At 46.2% G+C, this 12009-nt stretch overlaps 1 protein-coding gene across 1 annotated transcript in view; it reads right to left on the bottom strand.

Annotated features, from left to right (window-relative positions):
• Trim9 (E3 ubiquitin-protein ligase Trim9) overlaps nt 1-12009 on the bottom strand; it is a 258926-nt gene that overhangs the window by 54397 nt on the left and 192520 nt on the right. Inside the window, exon 2 of the mRNA XM_070521734.1 lies at nt 10217-10312. Within this exon, the coding sequence (XP_070377835.1) occupies nt 10217-10312 (96 nt within the window). The remainder of the gene's footprint in view (nt 1-10216; nt 10313-12009) is intronic.

Raw genomic sequence — 12009 nt, 5'->3', positions numbered from 1 at the left:
TACTATTCGACAATACTAAAAACGGCACTCCTACCATGAGAGGAGGTCTCGCTGTGACTTGATGTATTATGTTGATGGCGTTCGCTCAGGCCCAGGTAATTTATTAGAAGAATAAGCAACACCGTGTTACAAAGGATACAAACAAGTTAGCAAGTTTTGAAAACTGTTGTTGCGTCACAACGGGCGCGAATACGAGACGACGCTTTGAGATCCGTGACGTCACACTGGCGTACGCCGGTGCTGGAGTATCGGCGTAAAAATTCGAAGGTTGGCCTCCATTATTAAAGCGCTTTAGAATGTCAACGTATTACCGCGAAACTAACGAAAATTATTTGTTTCGAAAAAAAAGTACAAGTACTCAGACTGAAAAGACTAAAACTGATTGAGGGTTTCTCTTTAGTGTGCCTTTATATTCACTTGATTCGTATTGTTCTACTCTAGTTGTTACTTTGTCTAGAGCAATGGTACTCGTGTCCAAGATACATGCTTTATTTCATATTTCGCGGGCTTTCTTTCAACGCAAAAAATAAAATTGCCACGCAGCGTGTACGCTGCCACAAAAGATTGCATTGGTAGTTTTTGAATGCCTTCTACAACGTAACGAAACGAACTTGGTCCTAACGTGAATATTAAAAAAAATCATAATTGATCTTAGTTAATGAATTAATCGCAATATAAAATAACTTACCCTAAGGAGCGTCACATGACGGCATACCATATGTCGTTGGTTCCATTCAGTTGCGGTAAACTACTTATTAAAACCAAAGGTCCAAGTTACGTGAAACACCCTGCATGCCCACACCGAAGCCAAAGTAAATATGTGCGCAGTGTTTTCATCATTTTATTTTATAAAACCAATACAACAAAACTTGTTTGGACATGTTTCGCGGCATGCCACAAGTAGGACGGGGATTTAATGCTACAAGTCCGTATTTAGACCAGCACTTATTTCTTAAAAACTAGAAAAGAAAAAAGACTCATGAACGCTGCATTTTATCATTCCCGACGCTATACGTATATACATATACTTGCATATACGTACGTATAAACCGGATATACGTATATTGAGCCAAATTCATCTGGAAGAACCCTGCCTGCTGGTTCTATGATAACCAAATGGCGCAAATGACAAAACGAAGAAAGCGCCAGTGGGCTGCAGGCCTAAAAAGGGGGGGGGGGGGTGTTGCTGCAGCTTTATGGACCTCTAAATTTGGGCCGCGAGCCAATGGAAAATGTCGATGCGAACTGCCCAAGTATAGGCGGCGCTGCTCTTCAGCTTTCTCCGGCATGGGAAAACGATCTCACGAATGGCCAATATTGATACGTTCATTCCAAGGACTAGAGAAATAACAGGATTGCTCGAAGATATCCCTCAAGGTGTAGATCGCTACTTCTTACTTCGAGCCACCATGTGAAGCGGGCGCCCCTATATTTCGACGTTTTCAAGGGCCCAACTATATAGTCGATGTTGAATTACATTTCCCAGCTGGCAGCTGCAGCGACACGGTGCTGATGGTTCAAGTAGTGCAAAAAAAATTAAAGGAAGAAGAAGCAAGGCAATCCCAAACAGTTTCGTTTTTAAGTGTTATTATTTACTCTAAAAAAATTACAGCAACCCCATTAACGAGGAACACACAGCCACACTAATACCCGTACCTGATATACATATAGAACGGTACAGTCGACCAGTCGCAGTAACGTGAAATTTGGTAAAGTTAACAGAAGGACACCGGTGTGTCTTCCTCGCGAATTTCGTCGAGGAAAGAGGATTACCGAACCCGAGCCAAAGAATCCTGTCAACCTTGTGAGCCGCCTTGAGACTCGCAAAGCGCCACGCTATATACTCTTGGTGACAGGGGGACACCTACGGCTGCATACTGATAGAACGGTTAATGTCCTCGGGACTTCACCAGATGCATGGCGCCGAACCTCGATCAAGAACAAAAGAGCGCAGTCTTTTGGCAGACAGCAGATGTGATCAGTGTTTAATGCACTGCATGGATCCCACGCGCCCAATCAACTTTTTTTTTGTTGTTGTTTTATCGGATTAGTTTTCAGAATACCCTACCACGGGGCTGGGAAAGTCGTAACAGACTGACATGAAACGCCGGGAAAAAGAAAGGTCACAAGAACGCATTTTGTGCATTCTTACTTTATTTACAAGTTACATAGCCGCGTGCTTGCGTATCCGCCGCTTGTCTGCCCTAGCCCCGAAACTAGGCGTTATTGTTGCTTCCTGCGCGCGTTCCATTCAGGCCAAGGACAACGTTCGGAGCTTACAGATACGGAAGTTACTAGTCACACACGCACGCATGGACGCACGCATGCACACACGCATGCATACACGCATGCACACTCTCTCTCGCGGGAGCGAGCGAGTGAAAGGAAACACCAGTGAGGTGTAGGCCTAAGGGCGCTTACTGCTGCTTTAGAAGCAGGAAAGGACATGCTCCAAGTACCAACTTCGAATTGCTTCTTCATCCGAGCATGAATGTTTTTTTTTTTATTGATATGATATAAGGAGATGTTGGCGCGCAATTTAAGGCGCCGGCTACTCCTTATCTCTTGGGTGGTTCCGTCATACATCATTTAGGGTTCACGGTTACATATCAAATAATCATTTCACACAAGCACCAGGACTTATAAAGCAACGTTTCCACAGGAAGACTATGGCAAATGTCTCCACACCTATGTAGTCGAAAGTCACAAAAGTAGAAACGATACTGTCGCCTAATAACACATTTTCTAGTCAGCGGATCAGCGGGTACATACAGTATACATGGCAAATGTCTCCACACTTATGTAGTCGAAAGTATCAAAAGTACAAACGATACTGTTGCCTAATAGCACATTGTCTAGTCAGCGGGTGGTATATACATCGTGTAAACAATCATTCACAGTCACAACAAAGCAGTCAACATAACATAATTCCCAAACAGATGGATATATAGAGTCACATTGAAATGAACAGAGCAATGAAAGCACTAATAGCGTCCAGCGATGCCGCTGTCTTCAAAGAAAGTCTTTAGTGCTTTTAAAGCGCTCTTCTGCAAGGCCGTTGTTGGCCAAGGGCCCAAAAGTTTCCTTAAACTGAAAGGTCTGCGGTCTAATTTACTTAGCGCTGATTTAAGTCGGCATCTTGGTGTGTCGTGATGTGGGCAATCTAGAAGGAGGTGATATATATCTTCATCTACAAATCCGCAATCACATTCGGGGGTTTCCGCTCGGCCAATTCTGTGTAAGAAATGCTTTGTGTAGGCAGTGCCTAGCCTTAATCGATGAATAAGCGGAATGCTATTGCATGTTTTGCTTCGCTTGCCTTTGTGAGGTATTTAAGTGTTTCATATATTACACTGTCGCTGAATGTTTTCCCCTTTGTGCTGCAGAGTGATGTTAGTGCCGCCTGTGAATCGCTGAAAATTACCCATTTTTGCGCTTCTGCTACTGACAATATAAATTTTACCGCACATAGGATTGCGAACAGTTCAGCCGTTGTGGACGAAGTCGCACGAGATAACTTAAATGATTCTTGTTTGTTGAGGTGCGGTATAATGAATGATGAAGTTGAAGAGGTTGCTGTACTGGAGCCGTCTGTATAGACGTGTGTGTATCCTGAATACCGCATATATATCTGGTATAGTGCTAGTTGTTGAGCAGCTTGAATGAACATGTCTCTTTTGCTGAATATCCCTTCTACTGATAATTCAATTTTTGGAACTGCAAGCAGCCATGGAGGATATTCGATGTCTGAGTTCCAAAATTCATTTTCTGGCAATATGTGAAGATTTTCTTGAATTTCTATATGAACATAACTTCTATCTCGATTCATTATGTCTAAAGCCAATGGGTGGTTTTTATGCTGGGTTTGAAGGCGGAAATAATGCCGGCATGTTTCTGTAGTTCGCATAACTGGAAATGGTGATTGGCGAGCCTCAGCTATTACAAGAGAACTCGAAGTCGCTCGTGGAACTCCTAGACACAGGCGTAGTCCTCTAGCTAAAAGTCTTTGAAGTCTCTCTTCTGACGTGTGGGAAAGTCCGTGTAAGATGGGCGCGGAATATGCAATTTTTTGTCGTATTAATGCATTGTAAACAGTCAGCATGGACGATACTGATCCGCCCCATGATGTGCCTGCAAGTCTGCGAAGTACAGTCACTATGGCATTGACCTCGTTTTCGAGTTTTTTTAAGTGGGGTGCCCAGGATAGCTGCCTATCAAGTATTATGCCAAGAAATCGATGCTGTGTGACAATCGTTAGAGGGTGTCCTTCCAGATTAAGAGTGAAATTTTTTAACACCTTCCGAGTGAAGGGCAATACAGCAGTCTTTGCATGTGATAGTACCATTCCTCTTTCTCTCAAAAATTGGTTGATGATATTTATGCCGTCTTGCAATGCCATCTGGAGTAGTTGAGCTTTAGACCCAGATGTCCAAATACACACATCATCTGCATACAGTGAAAACTTTAACTGTGATGGCAGTCTTCGCGTTAAATCAGCCATGACGCAGTTAAAAAGGAAGGGGCTGAGTACGCTTCCCTGTGGTACTCCCTGTTTGACAATATGTTCAGAACTCTTTCCTTCACCCGTCTGAACAAATATTTTGCGACCTGATAAAAATTCAGAAATCCATCGCAAGGACCGGCCAGACAGACCAAGTTCCAACATGCTTAGCAGAACATGAACGTGACTAACGGTGTCAAATGCCCTCTTGATGTCTAGGAATACTGCTATCGTCATGTTTCCACGTGCACGCTCGTGCTCCACACAGGTTACTATATCTAATATTGCATCCATTGTGCATCTATGTTTTCTAAAACCTACTAAGTAGTTGGACAACACCTTCGTTTCATTACACCACCATTGAAGTCGCGCGTCAATCATTTTCTCCATTACTTTGCATAAACAACTTGTCAAACTAACGGCGCGGAAGGATTCAAGGCACAAGGGCGTCTTACCAGGTTTTAAAATTGGTATGATTCGAGCGACTTTCCAAGAGTCAGGTACAGTTTCCTCTATCCATAAGTTATTATAGATGTCTAAGAGCGCATTTGTACCTGTCGGTCCGAGGTTTCTTAGCATATTGTACGTAATGCCGTCCGGCCCAGCAGCGGACTTTTGGCGACATGATGCAATTGCACATTGGAGCTCGTTTAATGTGAAAGTGTGATCTAACTGAGGATGTTGGGTCCAGTAGCAAGCAGTAATTTTTCGCTTAGCCAACTCTACTGAAATATCAAATTCTGCACATTGTGATGAAAAGGCAGATCTGGAAATTAGCTCACAAAATTCATCTGCAACTAATATTTCACACGTGTCCCTGGCTACAGCGAGAGCACGAAATGGGAAGCTTTGTGTTACAGGTCCGCTTAAAGAACGAATTACTAGAAAAATTCGTGGGACAGCCGTGTGAGGAGACAGCGTGCCGCAGAAATCGCGCCAGCGCCGTTTGCCTAAGCTTTCCATTCGTCTGCGCATTACATTGTGTATTTTCTGAGCGTTTCTGTATGCTTCTAAACTTCCGCTCCGTCGGTAAGCTCTTTCGGATCGGCGTCGGATGGCTCTTAGGTGTTCATATTCTCCGTCAACTGCAGCATAGTCTTTTGGTATTGGGACCTTCTTTGTGCATATGTTCATATTATCCTGCAAAAATTCTGTAAATTTTTCCACTGTTGCATGTTGGTTAATTTGATCCGTTAGGCGGTATCGAAAAGCTTGCCAGTTGGTTAGTCTGCTGTAACGCCTGATATCATAGCGCATGCTAGGGTGGTTAACAAGAATGGGAAAATGATCACTTCCGCGCGTTTCCATATCTGTTGTCCATCCCACACCATTCACTAGATCATGTGAACACAGGGTAACATCTATGCAGCTTGAGTAATTATATCCACGAAGGAATGTTGGCGACCCATCGTTTAAAACAGTCAAGTTGCATTTATCTATGGCGCATTCAATAACATTACCCCGTGCATCACAGTGATCACTGCCCCAGATGATGTTGTGTGCGTTGAAGTCGCCACATATAAATACATTAGAATGAGCTATTTTGAATATATCCACTAGCGCTTCTACTGAAATCCGGTTTGAAGGTTGTAGATATAGATTAATCACTGTTATACAGAGCTTGCCAAAGGATACTTTACATGCGATGAATTCCGGGAAGTCTGAATCACTGGACTGAATTTGATAAGATGGTAGGTCCTTTCTGACGCACAGGAGCACTCTGCTAACAGCACCTTGACGAGAAGTCTTATATATCACATAATTCGAGAGGCGAAAGTCGTCAGTGATTCCCGCCTCTTGAATGCAAAGTATTGGGAAGTTGTATTGCACAAGCAGTTTACGAAAGTCAGCGCACTTTCTTCGAAGACTGTTGGCATTCCACTGAAATATGGAGACATTTTTGTAGCGGTTATTCATGTAGTGCCTGCCGCAGTTTCGGCCCGGATTGTTGACACAACAGTGCTTCTAGAGGCAACAAGGCTTTTACTTCTGGTAGGTTGTTTGCTTCCGGCAAAGCAGATAGGATTGCCTTAAGAGCTGCGAAAAGCATTGGCAAAATCAGTTGTGTCACCGATGCTGTAGTATGTTCGCTATTAGCTGGTGTCACTTCTGCAGTGGATGCGTAAGGTCGCTGAGAGAAATGTGTGGGAGTACAGGAGCTTTCTTGTGTATTACTTTCTGCCTGTTGTCCTCTGGGTTTCCGTAGTATTGATGCATAGGACTGGGCTCTTGACTGTGATCCTCTTGATTGGTCGCTTGATTGCACTGTTGCTTGTTCTCTAGAGGAGGGATATCTTGTTGGTGCTCTTGGCTGTGGTGGTTCCGGTGCCCGCTGAGGTGGGTGATCTGGCACTGGATGAACAATCTCGAGGTTTGGTGCGGGTTCATTGCGTCGCGGTTGTCTTCCATGAATTAGTTCATGTCTACGTATTTGCGCCGCTGCTTTGTTCTGTGGGCAGCCTGAGAAGGAGGCGGCATGGTTCCCCGCACAGTTCGCACATTTAGGTTGAAGAAGTGACCTGCACTGCTTGTGGTCATGGTCTTCTGAGCATATTTTGCATCTACGTGTGCTACGGCAGGTTTTCGCCATGTGCCCGAATCTCTGGCAATTATAGCAGCGAAGTGCGGGTCCTTGGTATTCCTCGACAGGGTGGCTGGTGAAACCCAAGTAAATTCTTCCAGGAATAGGGCGGTCGTCTCTGAAAGTCAAGATTACCGTGTGAAGTGGATATGACTTCACTGCTCCATCTTCTTGGCGGGAATACCTTATCTGTCTGCGTGCCGATATAACTCCTGCGTCTTTCAAGAAGTCTAGGAGTTGATCGTCTGTGTACTGCAGAGGCACATGTTTTATTTTCCCAACGTTTCGCGTGTACGACTCTGGGATGAATGGCTTGACTTCCAGGCCACCTACACTTGAGAGCATCAAAAGGCGTTTCGCCGATGCTAAGGAAGCAACGCTAACACTGAAACTTCCATCTCTGGTCGTCCTGAAAGACTGTACTTTCTCTTTGGCAGCAGAAACTATTTCGGCAGACACTCGGTTTGGATTTACTTGCCAAAAAGTAGTACCTTCATTTGTTGGGCGAAAGACAACCGGAATGCCTTCGGCTCGCTTTTTCTTATACGTGACCACAGTAAATGGCGCATCTTCACCCATATCTTCATCATCACTTAGCTCATAAGTCGATGTTCTATCATCGTCCTTGCCGTCTTCTAGGCGAGGTTTCTTGGTCTCGGCATGAATGTTCTTGGGTATGCACCGATACAGACTCACGTTTCTCTCTCTCTCTCTCTTTTTCTTTTTTCGAGCAGAGCTGATACTACGCAATGCCCAAATAGAACTCAGTCGACCCTAGGAATGTGTTCAGTCCCAAACTCGCCCAGCTTGTTGTGTTAATTGAGTCTCACCCTTTCACTCGCAAACTGTTAAAGCACATTTCGCGTCAGCTACAACTTCCTACATTTCTTTTTTTTCAATACCTGGCCTGCAGTCGCCCCGTCATGCACGATAGCCACTGGTCCACTGCGACGGCACAGGATTCCCCGCACATATAATCCCTGCTGTTGCTAGAACATGGAAAAAACTTTAGCTTGGCGCCGCTGCCGCTTCCTGCCCGGTTGGCCTGATCCTTTCCTTCCGAATGACGTGCGATCACGTGCCAGAAAATATGGTTGACGTTACCCCTAACTATGCACCCCCTAAACTGCGACCTGCCACTGGGAAAGTGGCGCGCTCCCAGTGACCTCCATTTTGGTGTCGTTTAGGAGGCTATGCCTCTACACTTCAGTGCAAGCGGTGAAGACTGCTTGCCGGTGCGCCACCTTCACGGGATTCCGCAGGCAAAGTAACCCAGCGACTTCGAAGCTATATTTTCGTAATTTTCGCGGCAATAGGTTTGTTATTAGATGATAAAATGTGGGTCAAAGTTATTTCTTAATTTTAAAAGTTTCGCGCGAAACAACGCCGCCGCTGCGTCATTGTGATGTCATGGATTTCAATGTACTATAATCGTACTTGGGCCATTGTGGCACCGCAAAAGTCCTAGAAACTTGCCGAGTCGGGTCCTTGGCTCTCTCACAGAATACAATGTAGTCCATGTTTAGCGGTAAACAGTTAACTAGGTAACTACACCTGAGCAGACGTCATAAAATTCATGACGTCACGGCGACATGATGCGGGAACTGCCAAGCAAACCAGCGTCAGTAGCTATATATATATATATTATATATATATATATATTCTAAGCTCTCCCATCCCCTCTGTGCTCCTATCACGTCACCGACTTCCCACACTTCACACGCATACAATTTTTTTCCGCTTTGACGCACCAGATGCTAACACATACAAAAAAAGTAAGAGAAAGAGAAAAAAAAAAGAAGCCTGGATGTTTGTCGGCGCTGACAAGGTCGCGGCAACGCAAGAGGAACGCAACCGTTCCGATGGCGGCGGCGCAAGCCACACGACTCTCATGGGGAACAGCGGGAGGTGAACTTTCCTGGGATTTGCACGCGCGCCCTGGACCGAGCAGCTTCTTTTCCCCGAGACGATCAGCGCGACATGAGAGAGAGAGAGAGAGAGAGAGAGAGAGAGAGAGAGCAGAGCGGCACCGCCACCACTGCTCGGATGTACGGGAGAGAGACCGTTTGAGGGAGGCCGGCGGCCAGATATCCGGGGAGGCTTCACGGCTCGTTTGACGCGCGAGGCGGTAATCTGCAGCCCCAATTACGGGAGCGCCCGCCCGCGTGCGCGTTCTCCAGAATCGACGACGTTCTCGAGCGCGGTTGGCTTTTCCTCGCGAAGACCGGCTGCCAGCCACGCGAAAACGCGGCAGTGTTGCCAGACTGGGCTATTAAACGGAAACAACACCGGTCCACAGAGTTTCCCATGAGAATCACTATAGAGGGAACCCTCTGGGACTGCAATCCTTCAGCTACTGTTGGAATAATATCTTGGTACGTGGATCTTTTTTTGTTGTTGTTGTGTTCGTGCTTTGTGGCTGACAAACGTTCTCACGACATTATTCAGTGCGCGTCATATCTTACTCTTTATTTCCAAAGCACTCGTAATTGTCTGAACACGGCAGAGCTCTCTCTCTCTCTCTCTCTCTATATATATATATATATATATATATATATATATATATATATATATATATATATATATATATATATATATATATACTTGCGCTAGAGTTCCTATAGCAACTTTTGAATGTCACAAATTGGCATACCACTGACTGTAACACAAAGTTACAACGAAAGTCCCGGACGTTTTCCCTGACCGAATGCTGCGCAGTTAAAAGATAACATTCGTCCAGGAAAGGCGGTGGTGGTTCCCGGGTTCGATGCCCCAGCTGGCCCACCTGAAATACGGGTTTCCGTCGTAGCTTTGTGCTACGACAGACGGGTGAATGACGAGTAGTACTTTCTTTCATGAACCTTCATTTTCCTCGCGGGCTTCCGGGGAACTGAATTGCCGTAGTAAATTTTTGGCAGGAAACTCGGGAAACTGCGTGACAGCATCGACTCGCCTCGCTGGACAGGCCCGCCGCGCACATAGCGCTTCTCACTAAAACCACTAGGGGGAACTGTGGCGCTGCGATCGTTAAATAAATAAATAAATAAATAAATAAATAAATAAATAAATAAATAAATAAATAAATAAATAAATAACAATAAAATAAGATCTCGGGAAACCCCCGATGTACTCACGTGCACTCGCTCGGACATGCCCTTGAGCCCCTGGATGAACTCGGTGGCGGTCTTGGCCTTCTCCGAGAGCGCCTGCAGGTTCTGCGACAACTCCGTCTGCGGGGAAGACAGAGAGAGAGGGGGGGAGGGAGAAACGATCAGTGGGGGGTTTAACGAAGGGAAATCGCAGTGACAGCTGTTTGCTGGAGTTATATCTCCCACTTCCAACGCACGTTTGCATTTAATCACACCAGCCACGCTTACAACGCATCACGCAAATGTGCATCAACACTATATAAACCGATTGCACAGTAAACACTGCGCTTGCATCCCCCGCCCAGCATCGACGCTTCAAAATGCCCCCTGCCGCGCAACCATCGTTCGTCATCTTTTGCCGTCTGTCCCACCGCTGGTTACACGCGCTATCAACGCCCAATCACAATGCTGTGACGTTGTCAACGTTGTGATTCGCGCATTCCGTCAATCACGCTCAGGAGGCAAGCAGTGACGAGATGGCCGACGACACCGCATATTTAGCGCTTGAAGAAGTCAAAATTGACTTAATTTTTTCAGTGTGGAGGGCGGGGTGGGGGTGGGGATATTTATTAACATCTCGAAACCGCACAGCTGGGTTACGAGGATTGCAGCAGAATTGAGCGCCTTACTTCGGCCATCTGGGTTTCTATAACGTGCCCCGAAATATCAGTATACGCGAGCGTTCTTGAGTTTCGCCTCTCCATAGAGATGAATGGATGGATGTTACGAGCGTCCTCTTTGGAGCGGGGCGGTGGGTTTGGAAACTGCCACCTTGTGGACGTCAGCACAACGCATGCGCACAGCCGCTGAGCCATCGCAACTGGTGCTCTGCGAGGTAAGTGCTGTAAGTAACTTATGTAAAACACTCCATTACACCTGGGTCGTCCGTATTGGATTGAACCGTTTGTAAACAGGAAAGGCTGTATAGCCAATGGTTACGGTCGGAGTGATGTATACGGCTGGGCATATTTATTACAGGAGGGCTGCATTCGAGCGACGACCACCGAGACGGATTTCGCTGGATCGAGCATTGGACGCTCTCTGTGGAACACGACTTCAGTCATTATAGCGGGCGTCGTATATTGAAGCGATCCCATAGCACCGGTCACTGAGCCAGATATTAAGCCCGTGGCGGCGGCAGCGTGCGATCACCGATGTGGCGCGGACGCGTCAGGCCAAGCGGCTAGCCAAAGTGGAAATTGATTTCCCTATGCGGATACGTTCTTGCCTTACGTTTGCCTTACATTTACATTCGCATTACGTTGCCTTACGTGGGCGCTGGATCGTCAATAACTCCGCCTCAATCGGCTCCAGACGCTACGCACACTGTCGAAGTTCTGATCTCACCACCCCCATCTGATTGTGCGATATGCGCGTACCGTGATAACCAAGTTGTTCCTAATAAAATTGCCGCTTCCTCGTTATCACGTGCACATCGCTTCACTTTTGCCTTTTAGCCCTCCCGTGTACTTAGATTTAGGTGCACGTTAAAGAACCCCAGGTGGTCAGAATTTGCGGGGTCCTCCGCTACGGCGTGCCTCATAATCAGAAAGTGGTTTTGGCACGTAAAACCCCATTTTTTTTTTTTTTAGCCCTCGACGCCGTCTAGAACGTTCGTTGATCCGCACTGTACTCGAAGGTCGTACAGCGCGGTCACCATGCGCCACTACGTTCAGCAAACGTCACAGCATTGCCGGAAAGGCAACTTGCGTCGCGCGGTCTCTGTAACCAACAAGCCGCGGATTGAGACAAAAAGTGAAAGCGACTGGCTGCGACGC

Source organism: Dermacentor albipictus, chromosome 7 (assembly GCF_038994185.2).
Source record: "Dermacentor albipictus isolate Rhodes 1998 colony chromosome 7, USDA_Dalb.pri_finalv2, whole genome shotgun sequence".
Taxonomy (NCBI): Eukaryota; Metazoa; Arthropoda; class Arachnida; order Ixodida; family Ixodidae; genus Dermacentor; species Dermacentor albipictus.
Note: the sequence above shows the minus strand (reverse complement) of the source record. Positions and strands in the feature narration are given on the sequence as shown.